Source organism: Rhinoderma darwinii, chromosome 4 (genome assembly GCF_050947455.1).
Source record: "Rhinoderma darwinii isolate aRhiDar2 chromosome 4, aRhiDar2.hap1, whole genome shotgun sequence".
NCBI classification, from domain to species: domain Eukaryota; kingdom Metazoa; phylum Chordata; class Amphibia; order Anura; family Rhinodermatidae; genus Rhinoderma; species Rhinoderma darwinii.
In genome coordinates this window covers 102,187,646-102,212,393 of record NC_134690.1, presented here as the reverse complement: position 1 = coordinate 102,212,393, position 24,748 = coordinate 102,187,646, and the positions used below count along the sequence as shown (strand labels likewise).

General features: G+C 39.5%; 1 protein-coding gene across 3 annotated transcripts in view; it reads left to right on the top strand.

The window, feature by feature from the left end:
- The window catches only part of CLSTN2 (calsyntenin 2), an 828,679-nt gene that overhangs the window by 296,085 nt on the left and 507,846 nt on the right, over positions 1-24,748 (top strand). Inside the window, exon 1 of one of the 3 annotated variants that reach the window (XM_075861436.1) lies at positions 18,454-18,518. The exons of the other annotated variants lie outside the window; for them this stretch is intronic. Within the exon in view, the coding sequence (XP_075717551.1) occupies positions 18,500-18,518 (19 nt within the window). The 5' untranslated portion in view covers positions 18,454-18,499. Of the gene's footprint in view, positions 1-18,453; positions 18,519-24,748 lie in introns of those variants that run through there. 3 annotated transcript variants of the gene reach the window in all.

The following is a 24,748-nucleotide window of genomic DNA, read 5'->3' as shown; positions in this document are numbered from 1 at the left end:
TCAACAATTCCTAATCTATCAATGGGTTGGACGAACATATCCAGCGCCTGCACACTTTGATCCAGCAGCAAAATTCAGCATTAATCTGCAGTTCTTCCACACAACCTGCGGAGGCAGATCCTGCCAGGCTCAGTCATTATCCACTGGGTTCATGTTACAAGCTAGACTAGAGAAAGTCAGCAGCCTACATGAAAGGGTTTTTTGTTGATTTACCTGAAGCCACAATTTTTTTTCCCAAGGAAAATGTATAAATATGTTTAAGTAGTCTGTTAGTCTGATTCGAGGCATAATGCTATTTGCCTTATCACACGAGGGGTGTTGTCATTCTGAAAGGTCATACATGCAACAATATATTGCTACACTAGCAAAAATCATTCCTATAGTTGAAAAAAACTTCACCTTGTACTCCCATACCTTTCAAGTGTCGCTCTTCTGAAGGGACAGTTTCTACTACTAATCCAAATCTTTCTGTCCCTCTTGGCTACTTAAAGGTATTTTCCCATCTTGGGAAGCTCGTCCTGCTATGCTGTTTCCGTAACTCCCATTCAAATCTATGGGAATTACGGAAACAGCGTAGCTCGGCGAAATCGTCTGTTTCCCTAGTCCCGACCAACTCATGAGACATTGGCCGGGGAGCAGCGGGAGCTGGACAAGGTAGAACAGGGGTCAGCGGGCCCCGTTCTAGAGTTAGGCGCAGATCCCAAAGGGGACCCCCATCTACCTGACATATATGGCATACTGTAGCCTGTGGCTATGCCCTAATTGTCTAAGATGGGAAAAACCCTTTAAATGTCCCTCTTTTTGTCTTGCTGCGTAGATTTGCATTAATGCGTATACTGCACTGCTTCATAAAGTGTCTGTCTGGTTCATAACGGCCTATTGCTGTATAAACTCTGCAAATGTTCTTTTAATGGCTACCAACCTAAAAAAATGTTAATCATGAAAATATCCGACCACTGAAACAGAATTGCCTTGATCTTTAATATTAATTAACAAACTATTAGAGATGGTAGAAAGTATTTGCCAGTGATTCACATTTTAGAGAAGACTTATTTAAAAGTGTTGTCTGCTATGAGCAATTCTAGTTTCAGAAGGGTCTCCCTTCCAAAAAAAAGTAGATCACATGTTGTCCTGCTGCTGGGATCTCCAGTGATCATCTGTAAACTGTGGCAAACCTGCCGGAAAGTGTTTAATTCCGCAACTGCGCTGCCACAGGAAAAATTAAGCATTACACAAAGGCCGCTAAAAGTGATGGGCTGTCTGTGTAATGTACAGACTCACTGGATCTTTCAGAGCAAGAAGCACTCCGTTAATATGGACCTGGTATGTGATGGTACAGGTCTGTGTCTATGAAGTTGTATTCACATGTGACACTTTTGTTCCGATTTTATCGCTGTTTATTCCGCAAATTTCAAGCCGTTTTTTAAGTTACAGGAATATATACAGGAATATATTTAAAAAGAAATTAATTAACATTTGTGCTCATAAATGATCATTCAGTTGTTCCTTCTCTTTATAGCATTGCATGCCAAATTCTAGCTTTCGCTCAACCTGCTTATTAATATTTTCTGCTTTGCATACACACAGCCATCTATATCATAGTTTGGAAATGCTATTTGTGATAAATTAGAATACATGACTTTCTATTTTTTCCTTCTAATTTAATTTAATTAGCAGTAGTGATAGTACAGATGCCACTGCTAATTACATGTTTTCAGAAGACAATTCTCAGATTGTTGCTATCTCAGCTGTAGTTCAGCTCTGTGTATGTAATGTGTTATATTTGAACTTCATACAGTAATACAGAGAATTTCTTCTACCCCCATTAAACATCTCTCATTAATACATTTTATTTTCAATGGACTATATTTAAAGAAATAATATGGTATATATATATAAAAAAAACATAGGACAAATGAAGATGAAACACGGCTGCTTTATTCCCCTCAGTTGATCGATGTTTCGGTTCACCACAGAACCAGAAAGGTTCTGTGGTGAACCGAAATGTCGCTCACTTGAGGCGAACAAAACAGCCGTGTTTCATCTTCATTGAAGTCCTGGTGTCGTTCTTTGTCCTATGTTTCTTTTTCTATATTCAAGTTGGTCCTTTAAATTATGTATTTTTTGTTTGACCAATTATAAAAAGATGTGCCTCAATAAATACAATATATATATATATATATATATATATATATATATAAATATATATATATATATTTTTTTTTAATTCAAATTATATATATAGATATTTATATTCACACATATTAGCACCAATAATACAAAGAACCCAGAGTAGAGGGCATACGCTTGAAAATGCAAAACCTACACCTAAACCCTCCAAAATATTAACTCAATACACAAAGTAATAAGTAATCACTTTATTATTGCATATATAAAACTTCACAATTAATGTAAAACAATTAAAAACAATCCTAAAAAGTGCAGAGGAAGGAAACCTGAGTCATGTTAAATTTCTCATATGACAAAGATAGTCAGTTCACATGAAAGATTTTGCGTGGCGGGCCCCGCAGCAAAATCGGCTGAGGAACTATTCCTGCCGGCGGCAGGAAGATTCCTCCTTCCATTGGCTTCATTGGGAGATTCGGGCAGAATCTGCCCCAAGATCAAGCAGAAAAAAAATCAGCTAGCAAGAAAAAGAAGAGTCCGACTCCCATTGAAATGAATGGGAAATCGAATTTTGTGGCGGGTTCCGCCATATAAACAGGGCCTAAGACTCCATTGCATATGGTCTATGTAATGGCAGGAAGGAGGGGAAGGGAAAGTGAGCCCTAATCTACCCACCGCCCTGTCCCTGCCTACTTGCAACGACCCGCCCTAGGCGACGGGGTACAACTGGGCGGCGGTCCCTACGCTGTCTAAGTGCACGGGAGAACAAACAGGGAACACGCAAGGGAAGGGGCAGTAGCCCACGGAACGCCGCGAGGAAACGGAGCGGTGAATGAGTAGTCAGGACCAGGATGAAGTGGAGTATACCAACGTGAGCACGGAGAAGGAAGCAAGCCAGGGGCAAAGCGAAGCAGGTTAAGCGGAACTGCAGCAAGGTAGAAGCACGGCAGAAGCAGGCTGGAGCAAGCAGCAGTGGGGCCAGGAATCCAGAAGAATTACAAGCACTGAGGAAGAGAACACGGCAGGTAATAAAGGACAGGGGGCGGAGCTAACTCCGACTGACCAGGCCGCGATAGGCTCTCCCACTCCTGAGCCTGCCACCCTGGTTGGTGGGAGACGGTGTCAGTCTAACAGGTCTGGCCTCAGGTGTGGATTGATTAATCCCAGGAGTATACCTAGACGTAGTACCTGGCAGATCCCTAACAGTCTAATTATCTAAATCCATGCAGGGGACGACAAATTCATGAATAAATATATTAAATATGATACACAATACCAAAAACAGCATATACTAGATATAATAATTCATGAATAAATATAAGTACGGTATAAATTGTGTATAAATCCCAAATCGATGCTGGATAAAGCAAGTATGGTGTGGAATGTCCAATAAACACCCTTAACCAGCAGCAAATATAGTCATTTAAATATAGTAAACTAGGAATAAAACATCCCCTGGACCTATAGTACAAACCTGTAGCAGACTTGGCAGTAATGAGTAAGCACAGGTCTCAACCTTAGACCCCCAACATGTGTATCGCCCTCGACTTCTTCTTTATTCATGAGTTATTACATGAATTATTATATGAATTCTATTATTATATCTATATCTATAATATTTAGAAGTATTTTATCTAGCATTAACTGTATTTAGTTTTGGTATTGTGTATAATATTTATTCATATGTATTATATTTATTCAATTTATCACTTCCTACATGCATTTGTAGATTATTGGACCATATGCATTGGGTCTTACTTTGTCATAGAAGATATTTGGTATTGTTTCATATATTCAATAATTGAATGATTGCTTATTACTTTGTGCATTGAGTTCATTTTCTGGAAGGTTTGGGTGTGGCTTTTGAAAATTATATACAGTATACTGTATAAATAGATTTTTTTCCTCTGTGCTGTTCAGAGGCTATGCTGAAAATACAAAGAACAAGCAAAGCCTCAAAGCAAAATACGAAATATTGTCCCTAGTGAAATACATAAGACAGAACTATAGTCTTCTTTATTTAGCATAATAGAAATATTGTTATTTGCTATGTAATCTTAAGGGAACACTGAAAAAACCGCTGATACTCTGTGTTAAGGCTTGACAGGGTCTAAGGGGAATGACTTCTATCTTTTTGTGATTTTTTTTTTAAATTACTCAATCATGCACCGCCTTTCAAGCCTATCCCTAGAAATCACACAGTGTATCAGATTTTCCTGGAGTGTTCTTTTAACCCCTTAACGCCACCCAAATAAAATGTATGGGTTAGAAGTCAGTGCTTCATGTCCTGCGCCGTACATTTATGGAAATGTTTGGGCACAGCAGTTAAGCCACCGTGATCACACATTCCACGGCAGGTGGCTTTGATTGACAACTGCTAACCTGCAATACCAGCCGTTCAGCCCTTGTGATGTCATGATCAACTGGGATCTTGGTATCACAATGGAGGGGGCTACCTATGTCCCTTGATTGTCCTTCCCTAGAGTAGCAATTGCTGGGGTTAAAGGCGTTAGAAGATAATCTGAGATACAAGCACTGTGAGGTAGAGGCAAGAGCAGGGCCGGATTAACAATGGGGCTGATGAAGCTCCAACTCCAGGCCTCCTTAAAAAAATAGGTCCAGAGACCATATTTTTACGTTTTGCCCAAAACTACAGCAAAAACACTGCAATTTTGCTTCAATTTGCGCAGAACTGCGTTATTTCTAATGCAGTTCTACGTCAACTTCAGCAGAACCGCTGTGTTTTTGCTGCAATTTTGTGCAAATTACAGCACATCCGCATCTAGAATGTGTGCAGAACCTTTTGTGACATCATAATCCTGAAGACATCCACCGCAAAGGAGGAGGAGGACTGTAAGAACAGTGTCTGTGTAATTTATGTATAGAGTGTTTTGTATTTGTGTAATGTCTGTGTAGTATCTCTGTGATGTGTGTGTGTAGTGTACCTGTAGTGTGGGTGTAGTGATGTCTGTGTGATGTTTGTATTGTGTGTGTAGTGAATGTGTAGTGGGTGTGTATAGTGTTTGTGTGATGTGTGCATAGTGTGTGTACTATGTGTGTAGTGTCTGTGTGATATTTGAATAGTGTGTTTAGTGTATGTGTAGTTCGAGTTGGAAATATAGGGATCTGGTCTGGGAGTCTCTATTTTTTATGGTCTGTCTGAAGTCTGATTTAAAGGGGCTGTCTCAAGATTGACATTTATTGCCTATTCAGGATAAGTGACACATGTCTGATCATTGGGGACCCCACCGTTCTCCCGCAGTATAGAGGAGCTTGAATAAAGCGGTGGTGGAGCATGCGCCCGTCGTTCCATTCAATGTCCATTAGACTGACGGAAATGTCTGAGCGATATACTTGGCTTTCTCTGTCAGTCCCATAGATTTAATTTAAAGTTTTCCCTCACTACAGTCATGCAGTAAGGGGAAATGGGGGTCCCAGAACGTAGTTCTACTGATCTGCGGGGGTTCCGTGCAGTGGGGTCACCTGCAATCAGACATGTCATTCTTGGGAAAACCACTTTAATTTAGGGGTCTGATGTCTGATTATTTTCTCAGTTTGGTGTCTGAATTAATTTAGTTGTCTGGTCTCTGATTTGATGCCTCCCACGACCCCATCCTTCATTTTTTAGCCACACAGCTGATTGTGTGTGTGGTACCAACACTTTCGAGTTATGCTCCTGTGTGCAAGGGTGGGATTTAGCCAATTCCCCATGGTTCTGCCAAATGGGTTGTTGAAATAGCAGCCGCATCACAGAACCACAGAACAGTATAACCCCAGTCCACTTGATACATACAATTGATTAAAAGAAGTTGCAGCAGCAAGAAGCCCTAGGATCTCTGACCCTCCAGTCTATGGCGATAGACCTTTTTTAAACGCAAGTCAGTGTGATGTGATTACATCATCATGCCTCATGGGAACGGGACAGGTGAGGTTCAGGGACACTTAATATATGGTAGTGGACAATGTGTACGTCACTTTTTTGGAGTCACCTATATGTGTGGCACTATTTTATGGGGTACTTTGTGCAGCACTATTATTGGGGTGCACAATTTGAGAGTGCACTATGGGAATACTATTTAAAAAATGAACAGGTAGTATTGTGACAGTATAACAAAGTATGAGGGTAGTAACACGCACTATACTGGGGCAGGAACAGCCTCGTATTAGGGGGCTAGCTCTATCTAAGGTGGTGACAAGTGTAAAGATGGTGGCAGGATGATAAGTTTGTATTATTGGAAAGCACAAAGATGATCAGGAGCCAAAGACATCACGCCGACCCACGCAGGGATCCTGTCCCTGCGCCTGATAGTCTGCCGGCTGAACGGCCTGTAGCCTAGTTAATGGCCAAGCAGGGAGATACCTCCCTGCTCTGTCAGGATTCAATGGTATCTATTGAACATAGCATCGCTGCTTCTGTAGCAGCCATAGTGCCACCCGCCACGGGGGGCCTGTCCCGGCTGGTGGCGAGGGCGCCGTCATGCCCGGGGGTGTTGCTAGCAGCTGCTATGGCTGCCATACCTGTAGTTACGCCACTGAACAGAGAAGGTGCGCCCGGGCGGAAAGGCAGCTGCAGAGTCGCCGGGCCTGTGCGCTTCACAAACACAAACAGGCGAAGGGAGCCACTGCAGCGCCCCCTTCCACCTTCTGGAGTGATGCACCCTGTGCGATGATACAGGTTGCACACCCCAAAGACTGGCCCTGCACTGGTGTTTCACAAACACAAGCAGGGATAGGGAGCCAGCGCAGCGACCACTTCCACCTGCTGGAGTGATACGCCCTGTGCAATGGTACAGGTCGCACACCCCAAAGACCAGCCCTGCACTGACTTCTTAATTTATCTCTCTACTGATCTTAGTTCTGGTACCATATTTATTAACTGCGCTTTTTTTCTGGTACTGTATCTGTGAATTGAGCTTAATTCTAGTACTGTATTTGTGTACTGAGATTAATTCTGGTACAGTTTTTAGAAATCTGGTTCTGATACAGTATTTTTGTACTGAGCTTGGTATAGGTATCAAAATATATTTACTGGGCTCAGTTCTATTACTGTTTTTCTTTCTGCTTGTATCTAATGCAGTACTTCTGTATTAAGCTTAGTCCCGTCCCCCCCCTTCCCGGTGGCATGGCACTGCTCACAAATAGGCCCTTTATAATTTTCAGCAACAAGCTCATGTAGTCCTTAATCTGACACTGGGCTAAAGTCCAATGTATTCATTAGATGCATGCTCAAACACGCCCGCCCGCCACTGATTGACAGCTTTTCTCGCTATTACTGTGTATAGGGAGTAAGCTGTCAATTAGCGCTGGGGGAGGTCGCATCTCATGAATGCATCAGACTACTTCCTCACAGTGTTACAATAAATAGTAATTACAAAACTAAAACATCTTTACACAGGTTCCCGTTAAGGAGATAACGGGGGATGTTTTTACCTGTATTCCACAGCAAACTTTGATAACTAAACCAGGATTGTATAGTAAACACAAAATGTCCTTTTGGGACCATACGTAAAAAGGGTAATACATCTATAAATATAAATTAATAAAATAAAAAAACATAAGTGTGACATATAAAACCAGAAGAATGGGATTCTTCGGAATGCAAGTTCTTAAAGGTTACATAACAGAAGCATTTTGTAATCATGTAACATACAGAATTTTATTGTAAATCCTGATGTCTCTTCTACCTGGCGTGTTACCGAGTAATTGCACAGATCCTAAATTCCTATGCCCAATCCTATGGCTTTCTTTTCAAATGCATGGCCTGGTAAACTCTCTTATTTCATTTGTGGATTTATTGTAATGGACAGTGTTACAGTCGTGCTGGCTGCTTCACCTCATTTTTCAGATAAGTCAAGACACTCCACAGCGCAGAATAAATAAAGCGGATTTATCATTATTACCCTGGTAACCTTCAATAGACTCTTCCCTAGCGCATTAAATTGAGACGGGCAAATAATACCAATATTTATTTGCCTGCGTATTTGTATTCTTGCCCTTGGGTTTTCCTCATAGGCTTGTAGTGATTTGCAGTCGTTTTTTGAAGTCTCTGGTTGGTAGGTAAAACATAAAGAGAAGTAACTAGGGTGTAAATAAATCTTCCACTAGCTCTACTTATGCATTTTAATTTATATCACCAAGGTGCTTATACGCTACCCAGCAACACTTTCTAGTAAGCTGACATTTATGTTTTGAATTTACATTCCTGCAAATCCAGCAGCAAATTGTAATATGGGAGAAAGTAAGCTGGATAATCTTCTGGGCAAAATTGCAAACATTTTCGTGAAATGAAACATCACTCTTTTGGTACCTAGAAAGCTACTATAGCACACAATGTTGACTGTGAATTATAAGGAGGCACACTTCATTCTCTTCATACCTTCTTGTTCTCAATTTGGCAACAATATAAACTGCATAATGTTAAGATATTGCTTAAATAATAATTCCGCAATGGTAGCCATGGGAATATACAGCACGGAATCCAGAAGTGTGTTTCAGGGGTTGTCTGGTTTAGAGAATGCATTGTCAATTATTTTATTAGGGCATTTTTTTTTTTGGGGGGGGGGGGGGGTTTCTGGTTCAGGACTGCCATCAAATAGTTAGAACAAAGAGCAATTACAAAGAGCATTTCCATCTCTCGAGGACCTGGCACTTCTGTGCATTAAACCAAAAGTTCTTTGATTTTAGTGGGCTCCAAGTAATGATACATTTCCCCCGCAGTGTCGCAGCAGGGAAATTCAACACTTTGTTCCCTTTTTCACGTAGATTGTAGCTGATCATGGAAACAGCTTATTTTCAGGGGACCCTATCCAACATAAAGTGATTTCCAAAAGCAGACAACCCCTTTAAACTCCTTAAACCCTTTAAACTCCTAACAAAACCTATATATATATATATATATATATATATATATATATACATATATATATATATGTATATATATATACATATATATATGTATATATATATATATATATATATATATATATATATACAGTATATATTTTTTGCTCTCGGAATTGGATTCTAGATTTATAGCCTAGTTATGGTATGCCACTATTTACCATTATTACACTTAGTACTATTGACGTGCTGTTATGGTGGATTTCATCCCAGGACATTTTCATGTTTTTATCCTGCTTCTTTTTAGGCAGGATTCACACGACCGGGTCGTTCCCGAGCCCGAGTGTCGGCCGATAAAATCGGCCATTTTCCCCGGCTGGTTTGCATTAAGTTTTGCATCCGTGCCGGGGAGGGCAGATCTGGACAGTGACATCAGCGGCAACTCCTGAAGGGGAATCCCCATGTGTTTGGGGATTCCGCTTCAGGAGTTTCCCCTGATGTCACTGCCCAGATATGGACAGAGACATCAAGCGCTCTGTCCAGGAGCGGAATCCCCGAAAACACGGGGATTCCGCTCCTTCAAGGAGCTAAAGTGCGGCTAGCGCATAGCAGAGCGGGGAGATACCTCCCTGCTCTGCTATAGTGGCGTCGCTACAATAGTAGCAGCCGCAGCAGCAGAAGCTGCTGCTGCTAGCGGCGCCATGGAGGGTGTCGCCGGGCCAGGGTGCTTTTAAAACAAGCAGGGGAAGGGAGCCAGCGCAGCGCTCCCTCCACCTGCTGTGCACCCCGGCCCTGCCACACTGTGTACAGCGATGCCATTCGTCCGAATGGCATCAACTCCTCCTCCTCACATGCACTCTGCGCTGTGAGGAGGAGGAGATAGAGCGCAAGCACCGGAAAACCCGGCCATCACTCAGGACACATCCCGGTGATGGCCGTGTATTACCCGGCCCCATAGACTTCTATGGGAGCCGGGCGGCCGGGTACCCGGCCGAAGATAGAGCATGTCCTATTTTTTGACGGCCGGTTTTCCCGGCCGTCAAAAAAATCGGTCGTGTGAATAGGCCCATTAGGGGTCTATTATTCCTAATGCAGCCGGGTGCCGGACGATTTATGAACGGCCGACACCCGGCCGGAAAACCCTGCCGTGTGAATGAGGCCTTAGGGGTAAACTAGTTTGTGTTTTCGTATTTATTATAAAGATGAACATTTTCTAGGTGAAAGACTTTGTCTTGTGTATGCATTATTTGCTAGCTTGGACAATATAGCTTTAGTATACTAGATATTTTTTCCCTGTTACTTTATATATTGGTGGTGTTCAGAAAATATATAGGTTAAAACTGAGCTGCTTTACTGGTTTTTTTTTCCTTTCCATCTAGTTCCCTGAGGGGTTATTTTAATGGTATATTACGTTATTTTCTGAGTATTTTGAATAAAAGGTTGGGAGGAGTCTGGCTAATTTTGGACATTTTAATCAAAATGAGCGGTTGGCTATTGTTATAATTCGGGATAGAATGATATTCAGTAAGACAAACTAAACTAATGATTTTGATTAACCGCTAGATCAATCCATATTCTCTATATGCATCCTAATTTATACAGAATAATTACTAGGAATATAATACAAAGAGATTTTAATAAGAAGCAGTTGGGAAGCCCATTCCACGAATACTTATCCTGTACAGGGACAGCCAATGCATATTCAATGGAGCTAGCTGTTGGAATGGTTCTTAACATCAAAATGCTCATGATTTCCCTGTGCATCTTTAAGAAATAACATTTACGGACCTTTATGGACAAAATCCATGAATAAGGTCATCAAATAAGATGAACTTCGACCAGGCTATTACGGATGTAGCCATCTTTAACTTGATTCTGATAACTTGCTGCAGCGTGATATCACACAACAAAAGCCATTAAAAATCACTGAAAAAGTCAAGATAAGGGACCTAGCCATTGTTTATTTAATGCGTTAAAAGTCAAGATAAAGACGGCTACATCTGTACATTAAAAATCCAAGTGAATATGTAAAGTTAGAAAAGGATTAACATGTCTTTATAAAGCTACCTATACAATGTGATTTCATCTCACAAACACAGCTACTGTATTTTTCTGCTATTTGAATCTAGGTTGGTTGGTGACCTATATATCCCACACAGTCACCTGCAGCTTCTATCCAAAATGCTGTTACCTCCTCTCTACATGTTCAAGCTGTTTACTATTCACAGGAAAACAATGTAGCAACATACTTCTCCAAAAACTGCATAAGCACACTTATACAACGCATAAAAACCAACGCATGGTGCTATGCCGCACATCCATAATCTCCGAGAAAATGACAAGCGAAAATTTGCTGTTTCATAAGAGAATAACGTTTCTTGTTGTAATGAATACAGGCAGAAAATAATGGTGTCTTATGGAAACTCTCTTTTTTTTCTTTAAATCTGGATCCAGTATCATGTTCCACCTGCTTTTATTGCTTCTCATCTCCCAGAGGTCTAATTGGCCTGCTTTAAAAGGATCAGATTAAGCGGAAGAAGTTGTTATTTAATGCCAGCATTACTGTCTTTAATGCAGATTAGATGAATTTAAATGCAATTTCAACTTCTTGAGTTAATTTTCAAGAGTCCTTTGGGCCTTATTTTGTAAAATTTGCTATTTTATAAACCATGGCAGGTTCAGTCAAATGACTTGATTAAAAGCTGATTAATACAACTACGGTACATAATGTACAGCTTTCTGTATGACGTAAATGTCTTCGTACTAACATGTTCTGAGTTAGTTTTCATACTGTCAATTATTGATGTCTCAAAAATAGAAAATAGAACATTTATAAAATTATTATCAATATACAGCTCGCTTTGGTTGGCGATACATGCCACAATTTAATCTCAAATAGGTGGGCAGCTCTAATGATAAGGCAAGAATTGGGCCATGTACAGCTTTAGTAGTGGTAGATGAAGACCACATTTTACTGTAATAAATGTTCAATATTGTGCACAACAATTCACCTAAAAGTTGGAAAATCCCTGCTTGATAGAACTGATCATTGCTTCTGCAAGCAGAAAAAAAAGAAACAAGGTAGTTCATAGCACAGACTACTCTGATGACATGTGAGACGATGTTGATGAAGTAGAGGAGGTATGGAATATTTTGGGAATGACAGATTTCTTTCTGTCCATCTGTCTAATATTTTTCCATGTATAGCTAACCTTGGGCTAAGGCATCATGTGCCACTTTGAAGCTGCAATGATGCCAAAAAATTATGTAGGATGACCACCATGACCTCAATTCATCCCAACCACAGAGGCAACATGGAAACAGCATAGTTGTCCATGTTGCCCTATATTTTAAATAATAGAAACTCAACCATTTTGAGAAATCGGTATAAACTATTTACCTTTAAATGTAGTATATCGTATGGATGGTTGGTCGAGAGAGGTTTATTATGCACAAAGTAAAGATGGCTATACCCATTAGAAAAACTCAGCCGAACCAGCTTATTTAATCTAGATCGGCCAACGATTTGATTTGTACAGTATGGGGTCCATGGGGAAAAGAAGAAATCTGACATGCCTGATCCTTTGTTCCTATGAGAGATAAATTCTACAGTATATGGTAATAAGGCATTGGCAGACACATCCGGTGGCAACTTATTCCCCTACGCTAATTAAAAAATAAGTTGGCCGAGCCGAGCATTGGAGTTGGAAGTAATAACTGTCGGTCGTACGAGCATGTGGCCTACAGTTTGGCCACCTTTAAAGGCTTTTTGTAGTTCAATTGATTGATTTTAACTATTGAACTACAGCTCTCAATAGTTCAGTTGTGCTATATAAAGTCGTTGCCCAGGCCTAAGTCTTTATACTTGACTAAAAAACACATATCAGTGTTAATGAGATTGATAGCCAAAAAGTTAATCTGCTAAACAGAGCTGTGCCTATTCGTAGATTCGTGCATGGGCAAAAGTCCTTGATATTGCTGCATTTTACTAGTCCTTTAGCTTCCATCTTTTTGCTTTATTTTTTATATCAGTAATCTAGAAAGTACAGTGCACAGACTGCAATCATTTTTGAATGACACAAAAACAGTAGTACCTAAATTACAGGGCTATGAATATGACATACTGAAATCTGAATTTTCCCAAAGGCAAAAACGTTACCATAAATGTAATTACTTTAACTGCCTACTTTACCATTAAGAAGAAAGATGCAGGTTCTTTGCAGGTGTGCTTTTATTTGTTGATTTACCAATTTCTCTACATGGCATCACTTTAGTGTTATCACTGGAGTTAAATGTTAACAATCATTGGTGGAAATATCCTTGAAACAACTTATTTCTTTCCCAGTGGCATTCTAAGCAAGGCATTTCATTTCCAAATATTCCAAATGCAAGGACTGTAGAATTATCTATTGCATCCCTTATTTAGTCAAAATCTACATTGAACGTTATTAGTTTTTCACTTCGTTGGCTTCTCAAATTACATTGCAAACATTTTACTCCCAGGGTTCTCTGCAGAAGATTTGCATTTTATGAGCGCATTCCATTAGAATCATAGAGTACCTCCTATATTTATTCATAGGAGTTAGAAACTAGAAAGTTTTTTAAATCACTGGGTCTGACTATCGAGGCAAATCTCTGCATACAGAATAAACAGCAAGATGTACTTGACTTATTAGAAATGAACTTTGGGGAGAAGAATGTGTAATGTGTCACTGTTTACTGACAACCAGGTCAAATATGGCATAATAAAAATAAAATTTACAATATCACCTAAGGGCTACTTAAAGTCTATGTTGACCTTTAAAGAGATTTTTTGTTAAAAAAAAATATATATATATATTCGCACAGATGTAGTCATCTTTATTCTGACTTTTAACGCATTAAATACAGTGTCAAACAATTTTATCTTGACTTTTTTAATAACTTTTGTTGTGTGATATCACGCTGCAGAAAGTTATCAGTCAAGATAAAGATGGCTACATCCATATATATATATATATATATATATATATATATATAAATAAAATCAATGTTTTATGTGTTTTTAAACAACTTTTAAATTGGCTTATATTAAAAAATATTTTTTATATTTAAGATACAGCTTCTACGTATCCTGTATACATGGAAGCTGTATCGTTCAACTGAACTAACGGTTCGGCTGAAAGCGGGTCCTACGGGTCTCAAAATCCAGCTAATAACGATCACATCTAAGTTCATAAGCTGAACTGAAAAACGTGACTCCGACAGAATGATACAGCTTTTATGTATACAGTATACCTAGAATCTGTATCTTAAAATTAAAAACTAATTTTAATAAAAGTCCATTAAAAAGTTGTTTAAAATCACATAAAACATTGATTTATATATATATATATATATATATATATATATATATATATATATGTATATATATATATATATATATATATATATATATATGTATATATATATAAAATTCTCTTCAAAGGTGTACATAGCCTTTAAGAATATCTCTGCTTTCTAGTACCTTAAAACTCAATTGGTTCAGCATCATAGGACTAGTGGATTTTTTGGACTATTCGTTTGTTTTACAGTCCAAAGACTACTGGGGCCTTGACCTCAATGGAATTCGCCTACAGTCATTTATAGCCCTTCTGAAAGCATTTTCAAATTAACCTTTACACTATTGTTCTGCCGATGACTCTGCATTTTCCACTACTTACCCAACCCTTACACTTTATTTGCCCTTATGCCTGGACCTTGACAATTTTAGACCGTTGCGTGAATCTGGAATAATATTAGTTTTGGAATAATATACATGGTGGACCAAAGGACTACAGAAATGTACTGTAAATGAACAAGCTGGGCTTTAAATATCAGTTCAGTTCATAACATGGTAGCTTGCTGCGTTCAGGTATCATATACCCAAAGTATCAGCTGGTTTACATCCTAAGTATTTCTATTTTATCCTATTATCCAATATACTTTTTGCTTAAGTTTTTCATCATATTCAAGGTTTCAGCTTGCCATCATTATAACTTTACGCTTATCATTTGTACTGTTATTTTAGAATGTAACCAAAATATTTTGCTAAAAGAAAAACACAGCAGAAAATTCCACATTGGGAATTCAACTGTTGGGTCTTTCAGTTAAATCCTTTTAGAAATAAACTACTTGTAGAATGAATTTGTTTTAATTAAATCTCTCAATTCTCAATCTTTAAAGGAATAATCCTGGAAAAACTGATGCACTGTTATATATATATATATATATATATATATATATATATATACACCTTATGTCTTATGCTTATCCTGGTACATGGTTCTCTCTTGTGTTTTTTGGATCCTGTCATGTAATGCCCTCTCAGGAACTGCACTAGGCATAACACAGTTTATACTTATTGCCCACAGTGTTTATTTGCGCCATGCTAAAAACAATGGTACCAAGTTAAATATACAGTGCCCAGCTCCATGTGTCCTTTTGCTTATATTGCATGAAGCGATGTACATGTTGTCATCATACATATCTGTCCCTGTCCCAAATGGGGCTCACAATCTAAAATTCCATAAAACATACACAAAAGGGCCAATTTTATATCATAACCAGTATATTTTAGAAATGTGGGAGACAATTTGAGAACCAGGAGGAAACTCACTAAAACATGGGAAGAATATACAAACTCAATGTAAATATTACCCTTGGTTGGATTCTAACTCAAAATCCAGATGCTGTAAGATAATAGTGCTAACCACAGAGCTAACATTCTGCCCCTGCGTCCAGTGATATATGTGATATATTTCAGCCTGGCTATTAGCCCAGCACTCTAAGGGCTTATTTACATGACTGTATTTTTGCTCCATATTTAATTCTATATTTTTTGTGCCACAAATTTAAATGGATCCCAGTTAGATGAATAACAAAATACAAAGGGGGAAACATTGAGCTAAACTAAACCCATGTGGATGAGCTCTGAGGTTCTTGGCAGTCCTGTTTTTCTGATCACAGGCAATTATGTTTACCTTTCAATTTCTTCAATGGAGTCAGAGGGCATAGCAGGAGAGATGTAAGCACTGTCAGACAACAATGCCACCCTATCAGCAACTAGCGGGAGTGCAACCGCTACACTCTGCATGCTTGCTTACATGTGCAGGTAAGGAGACCATGATATTCCCAGAAAGTCATTTTCCAAATCAATAGTAAATTTTTCATTCAGATCCCAATGTAAGTTTTACAATATTATGGGATATCTGGAAGGAACGGTAGACGTTTTTTTAAAGGAACATACATCAATTCTCCTCTGTAACTGTTACCAGAATCACAGATTTTATAAGCAGGAACATTCTGATAATAAAGCAGAACGGGGAAGGGGGTGTCTGCATACAAACTCCTTGCCATTGTCTTGGTAATCTGTCAACATGTTTCAGACTGTCGTAAAACAACCTTTTTCTTTAATGAGAAAAGGATAACTATCTGCTCTATTATTTGATTGTTTTTGTTTGTAAATGTAGCAATTCCAATAAAGATACATTATATTTTACAGTTAGGCTGTTCATGCAATTCCTTAATACATAACAGCAGGTTTTACAGATGTGAACCTACCAACCTGAAGCTATTTTCATTACTCTAACAGAAGTGCTCATCGGTCATTTAAGGGGTTATCCTGTAATTTGTATTGCGGAATGACCACTCAAAGAACAGACTGGTGTGGTGAACGCTCCTTCTTATTTACTGAATTATTGAGTCCTAAACAGTAAATTAACATGTTGCAGGGGAATGACAGAGATAACCGATCTGACAGCATGCAAAGTCTCTAAGTAGGTTAACTCTGGCCTTTTCTTTCCGGTCCTTATGTAATCCACACTCAGTCTCTTAAGCACATGTAACAATGCAATATCCTCATTAAGAGTACCACCGGTACACCAGGTACTCGAGACTACTGACCCGATGTGTGCATAGAAGCTTGGAACCACCTCTGTCACCATGGCTCCCTTCCGATTCTGCACTACACCGATCTCTACTGCTCTCCACACATTTTGTCTCACTGAGTTCCACACATTAGACTCTGCCCCCTTCCTGTGTCCTCCCCATCTCTTTACCCGGGAACAAATGTTTCGTCTGTAGTACCCTAACACAGGTTATACCTTCTCCTGTCTTCCCAGTAACTTGAGAGAATGTCACAGAGAATCGCAGGCTTCCATCCTTCTTTCCCACTAAGACAATGGGAGACTGTCTGACCGCTGGGGGCTCCACCGCTAGGACCTGTTCCGTCAGCCCTGTGTATGGGCTGACCAAACAGCAGAATACAGCCAAGCAGTAGGATCCCCAGCTTGGAGACATTTATCACCTATCCTGTGGAAAGGTGACACATGTCCTTCGTGAGATAACTACTTTTAACCCCTTCTCGACATCCGTGACTGACCCCGCTCTATAGAAAAAGCGTTTTGGCTATGTGTAACAGCCGACGCGTCAGTGTACCAAGTGGGATCCCGCTCATTTAATCAAAAGCGACTGCGGCATCTAAGTGGTTAAAAAAAGAGAGACAGCCTCCTTTAACATGCCATCGGCCCCCCCTGCGACGCGATCGCAGGGTGCAGATGGTTGGCATGGCAGCCTGGGGGCCTGATGATGGCCCGCAGGTCTGTCATATTTATACTGCTTCTGCCAGGGCTTCATAGGGGACTGTCAGTATAACGATATACTGCAATACATTAGTATTGCAGTATATCATGCATTAGATTGCTGGTTCAAGTCCCCTAGGGGACTAGTAAAAAAAAAGTTGAATAGAGTTAAATAACGTTTTTTTAAAAGTAAATACATATATCAAAAGTTTAAAAAAAAATAACACTTTTCCCATTTCCCCCCAAGTATAATGTAAAAAAATAAATTAACATAACTAGTATCATTGCTTCTATAAAAGGCAGAACTATTACAATATAACCCACATGGTGAACGCCATAAAAAAATTCAAATGCCAGAATCGCTGATTTTTGGTCACTTTATCTCCCACAAAAATTAGAAACAAAATGATCAAAAGGTCTCATGTACTCCAAAACGGTACCAGTAGAAACTACAGCTCAACCCGCAACAAATAAGCCCTCATACTGCTCAATCGACTAAAAAAAATGATGGTTCTCAGAACATGGCGACAAAGCACAACATTTTATTTTCAACAAACGTTTTTTTCCTTGTAAAAGTAGTAAAACATAAAAAAAAACTATATAAATTTGGTATCACCGTAATTTTATTGACCCGCAAAATCAAGTTAACATGCAGTTTTTACTGCACGGTGAACGCCGTAAAAACAAAACCCCTCCCATAATAAAGGTATCTCAAATTTTTCCTATTTCATACCACAATTTTTTTACAGTTTTTTTTTACATTATATGTTACAATAAATGCTGCCCAGAAAAACTATAACTCGTACCGCAAAAACAAGCACTCATACGGCTATATCGACGAAAAAAATAAAACGTTATGGCTTTTGGCAGGTGGGAAGGAAAATAACCAAAGTGAAAATCCGAAAAATGACTGCTGCGAGAAGGGGTTAAGGATGAGAGAAAGGTCTACAGGTAAAATGAAAGTCACAGATTTGGCATCAACCTAGTAGTCCTCTTCATATTAGGTTTTACTTTAATAAATATGTGGCATTTTTATGGTGGCCTAATGGATATCACTATTGCCCTGTAGTGATGCGGCCCCAGGACCAAGTACAACATCTGCATGAAGTTTGTATGCTCTCCCCATATTCACGTGGGATTCCTTCATGTACTTTGATTTTCTCCCACACTCTAAAAACATTCTGCTAAGTAAAATTGGCTCTAGGGAATGACATTGTGAGTCTCATTGGGGCAGAGACTGGTTTGTATGATGACAACCTCGTCACAACAATAAAGAATATGTTGGCACTATTTAGGCAAATGGATATAGATAAATATTTAGGAAGGTGAATGAATCGGCCCCATACAGTGCCGAGGAGGGCTTCTATATACAGCTGGTCAATGTGTTGATCCTTGCTGCAGCTACATTGCAGTCATGCTGTACTGTATATCTGCCCCATGAAGAATAATGACAGCAATAACCACAAATAAACACACTCTATATGAAACTGCCGTCCCCAAACAGTTACTAAATGTGACTGGTGTTAGTGCGGCATTAATAAATTCAACTTCAATTGAAAGAACAGTCAATTAGTTGCACATTCCCTATAGAGCAGTTACAGCCATATTTCGCTCAGCGAATCACCTTATTTTTTTTCTCAAACCTGTTTATTGTATCTCACCATATGTTTCCTTAGGCTATGTCAGTGCAGAAGAACACAGGTAGACAGCACTTCCCTGCCTTACCATATAAAACAAGTAGATAAAGTGTTGATACAAGACAAGCCTCTAATAGTATCAATACTTCACAATTTTATCTGTTACAATGTTCTGAATCCGAAGTATAAACTCATTTCAGCCGTTACACTAGAATGTGATGCAAGGTGAAATAAGTATGAGTTGACTATGATGACATCATGATGACTGTCCCGGCACAATCACTTGTGCACAGGCTGTACGTTCCTCTACTTCCATTATGAACAGTGCGCAGCTTAGTTCTTGAGTTTCTGATAGAAACATAGCTTGGGTTTAAGATAACATTTTACAAATGCAACACAATGTCACTTGCTTGATATCTCTGGACTTCTTGATGCAATGCTACAAATGAGATCAATGGTAGTGTTACTCGGAGTTGGCATCACAAACAGCATGTTAAAGCAGAGCTATTTTATCTGTAGTCACTCAACTTCACTTTTATCATCTCACACAACATATCTCCATTTCAATAAAGCATCATAAACTGTGTTAAACTAGCAGAATAAGCCTAGCCCCAAGTTTCTATAAATCTAGACCATCCTTCTCTAACATGGACCTAAACTTGGTCAAACCTCCAGCTTCTTCATTAACGTTAAACCTAGTCCCTCAGTACTGCCATGGACCTAAACTCTATCCCCCAGCTTCACCATTAACCCTACATTTAGTCAGTCTGCCTCCTTCCAGATCTATAAAAAGACTTGTACCCTAAATCTTTTGAAAATGTAGAATGTAAATGCTTTGAAAGTTCTGAAAGAAACATTACTCTGCTCACTTTTTAGCATTGTTACTCGAAAGTCTTTTTGTTCCCAGGACATAACTGTTTCAGATGTCATTGGATGATGTCAGTAATATACAAATGAGACATCTATGTTTCAGAACAGGCTCCATGCGCACGACAGTATTTCTCATCCGTAATTACGGACTTATTCATTGCTATTGGCCACGGAAACCTTTCCGCATTTTTACGGATGGGTGTTCGTGCTGAAAAAAATTATAGAACCTGTCCTATTCTTGTCCGTAATTACGGCACGGACTCTCCCATAGATACGGGTGAATACAGATGTGCATCCGTAAACTGTCCATATTTACGGAAGCGTTGTTATGCAACATGTTGGTAACATCATTTGCAGCCTCCCACTTTTTTTTATGGTTCCGTATTTACGTATCAAATACGGATGCATTACGGGCCGTATTTGCGGACACCGTGTTGTATATAAGGATGAAAAACAGATGACTACGGATCCGTAATTACGGACAATATTTTTATGGATAGATGAAAATACGGTCATGTGCATAGGGCCTTATGGTTATGTAGTAGACAATTGGGTGGTCAGTCATTTTTTAAGCTATTTCTGTAGTAGTAAATCATGCAATTCATTATAATACAGGGTTTATTCAAAAATACTTTGAGTGACATCTGTAATTCAATAACATTAACTTTTTCCGATTTTTCAGCCAGTTACAGGAAACTGACACAGGTTAATCATACATACACTATTTACACTATTGATTGCTGGAAACAACTAATTGGTCTGTATTAGCAAGGAATTCGTTTTTCCTCTTGTGAAGCATAATTGCCAAAAGTTACACCAGGCCACTTCCTACTGATCAATAGAAATATATAACAACATCATTAAATGAATGTTTGACCTCAGACAACACAGGTCTTTCTGCTATGTACTTTTAGCTTAGATCCAAACTTTATGAACTTTAAAAAAATACCGGTCAGAAATGCCTAACCAGGTATTTTCATAAAAATATTAAGTAATTTAAAAAGAGCTTGTCAATATGGCTCCCATATAAATCTATGGGCCCATACAGTGCCTCGGTATCTCTTCAAGACCACTTTGATTCCGCCCGTATAACCCTTAAAATGCCAGGGCCAATCGCGACCACGGCATCTAAAGCGTTAGAATGAGGCGGAGAGCACCCTCCGATGTGCCATAGCCTCTCACGCGTGACAGGGTGCGTTGTTGTCATGGCAGCCTGGTGGGCCTAATGAAGGCCCTCTGGCAGGGCTTCATAGGATACTGTAGGAATTACAGTATACTAAAATACGTTAGTATTGCAATATATCATGATCGCTGGTTCAAGGCCCCTGGGGGGACTTCTAAAAAAAAATGAAAAACAGGTAAATTATTTTTTTTTTTTAATGTTCTAAAATCAAATATTAAAAGTTAAAAAATAAACCCTTTCCCATTTTTTCCCTAAAGTAATGTTTAAAAAAAAATAAAAGTTAACATAACTGGTATCACCACTTACAATATAACATTATTTAACCCACTTGGTGAGCGCTGTAAAAAAAAAAGTTAAAACACAAAAATTGCTGTTTTTTTGGGCACCTGAGCTCCTCAATTTTTTTTTATAAAAAGTAATCATATTGCTGCATGTGCCCCAAAATGGTACCAATAAAACCCGCAAAAAATAAACCCTTACATTACGCAATCGACACAAAATATAAAAAAAGATGTGGCTCCTAGAATATGGCGGCACAAACTATTTTTTTATTTTTGTAATAAATTTTTTTTTTTAGAAAAGATAAAAAAAAACAGAAATTTGGTACCTCCGTAATCATATAAACCTGTAGAATAAAGTGAACATGTCGTTTTTACCGCATGATGGACGCTATAAAGACGAAACCCTCCAAGTGCTGTCACTTATTAGTTAATGTTAAAGGCTATGTACACCTTTGAAAAAAAAAAAATTCTTTAAATAAAACAGTGTATCAGTGTCATTGTTGCAACTTTGTGATGTATTTTTATTAAAAATTATTTTTACTTTTTGAGAGACAGCTGCTTTGTATTCTGTATATAGAGCAGCTGTATCGTGCACTGAAACCTGTATCCGTCAGGTCAGCGGTACTGACGTGTTCGGTATTAGGGGGTCCTGCGTGTCTCTGACACACAGGATCGAGCTGTTATCGATCATATCTAAGGTCATAACTTAGATGTGATCGATAACAGGTGGTCAGAGACACGTAGGACCCGCTGTCACTGAACCTGTCAGTCCCGCTGACCTGACGGATACAGATTTCAGCGCAGGATACAGATTTCAGCGCAAGATACAGCAAAGCAGCTGTATCTGAAAAAGTAAAAATCAGCATGTCTGTCACTTCTCTGTGTTGCCCTCAGACAGGGCAGCAGAAATATCTGACCAATCTGCTTTAATGCTTCTTCTGCTCTTCACTACCCATTATAAACCATATGTAAGCTGGATCACCCCATCTGTGATAATTAAATTCGCATTACAGCAAAGGGAAAAAAAAACACTTGCGGCGTATAACGCATTGAATTCATGGAGGAAATATTGTTAGATTACACGATTATTGTACACTTGTAACAGGAATTGGAAACCTGCTGCCGCTGAATCTGCTTGCAGGGCGATATAGGAGACGTATTACAGCCACAGTTGGAGTGCTAACGGTTGCCTATTCTTGTACGGTATTAAAATGTTCAGTCTTGCCATCGCACTTCACATCTCTTCCCTTTCAACATAAACTTCAGCTGGTAGTCACTGCTGAACCAATGTATTTTTTATTTGTGTTAGATGAAGAAATCACACTTTATCTGAGTGAAATGAAACTACTGACGTGCAATGCCGAAGGTGAAATTGGAAATGAGAAACGATAACTAGAGGAATGGTGGTATACAGTAAATGTGCGGCTGCCTCCTTCCATCCAGCAAATCAGTTTTTATGCATCTGTCGACTCTCTAACTAATTCATTCAGATATCTTAATTTAAGAGGATTACAGCGTGGCAATAACTTGAATATTTTTTATTTAGTTATATATTGAATGTGAATGTTCTTTTCTGTGTTTTTTTTTTTAGTATTGCTTTAGTCACTGCAGCATGAAAAATTAAGATTTAAAGGCATTATACATGAGAGCCGGACAGTTTGGATTGACTTAAGGCTAACTCTTGTATGATGACAGATTCAGCCATACATTTATAGTGACAACAACAGGGCCCCATAGTGTATCAGTCAAAGCAGTTCTAGATGTCTCTGCTGGCTGCATTAGTTATGTCTCCTACATGAAGGAGACATTACTAATGACAAAAAAGGAAATAGCTTGTCTCGATGGTCATCTTGGACCATTGGCACTCAGGACCATTGGATCCCTCCTTCAGGGGTCTGTGCAGCACTTTGATAGGCTCTTTTGATTTGATATATTTCTATGAAGCACATTCAACAGTTCATTAAAGGGAATACCCTATTCACCCTACTGGGATTCTCGGCTGTCTGACAGCCTTTTTTTTGATTGGCCGTCACATGGCCACAGGAGGTACAATATACCCCAAATGAGGCTATTCACACGGCCGATTTTTTGACGGCCTGGTAAACCGGGGCGTCAAAAAAATGGAACATGCCCTATTTTAAGCAGTTCTCCCGGCCGCACGGCTCCCATAGAAGTCTATAGGGCCGTGTAATGCACAGCTGCCACTTGGATGTGAGTCGAGTGAAGGCCGTGCTTTCTGCTGCTTGCTCGCTCTCTTCTCACAGTGCGAAGTGCATGAGAGGAGGAGAAGGATATTTTTTTGCTCCCTGTAGGTACAGCATCTCTAATCCCCTGCCACAGCGTTGCTGTGATGGAGGATTCCGCTCCAGATGAAATTCCTGACTTCACTGTCCATATATGGACAGTGACATCAGGGACTTCTCTTGGAGCGGTCCCCTAATACTGAAGCGGAGCCCCGGCGCAGTGGCCGGTGATTCCGCTCCAGAATAAGTCAATGACATCACTGTCCATATATGGACAGTGATTTCAAGGACTTCTCCTGGAGCCGTGCCCTACAGTGGCACTATCTACAGGAAGGGGGCTGTGTGGCACTGCCCACAGGGTGGTTGTGTGGCACTGCCTACAGGGTGGTTGTGTGGCACTACCTACAGGGTGGTTGTTTGACATTATCTACAGAGGGCAGTGTATGGCATTATCTACAGAGGCCAGTGTGTGGCATTATCTGCAGAGTCCAGCATGTGGCATTATCTACAGAGGCTAGCGTGTGGCATTATCTACAGAGGCCAGCGTGTGGCATTATCTACAGAGGGCAGTGTGTGGCATTATCTACATATGGCAGTGTGTGGCATTATCTACAGATGGCAGTGTGTGGCATTATCTACAGATGGCAGTGTGTGGCATTATCTACAGATGGCAGTGCATAGCATTATCTACAGTGTGTGGCAAAAAATTGACAAATTAAATTCATCCATTTTTAAAACGGACAGCGAAAAAAACAGATGCAAAAGTCATTTAATATAGCAAAACTCTTGTCCATATATATAGAATACTCTGTGCTATACCTTAACGATGAGCGATGGATATATCCGCCACAAGCAGGTGTTAGTTCCTGCATAGCAACGGATATATCCGTCGCTCTGATCACCTGGGCACTGCCAGTGTACACAAGCGATCAGCGGCAGGCGCACGGCTGTTATACACAGCCTGGCA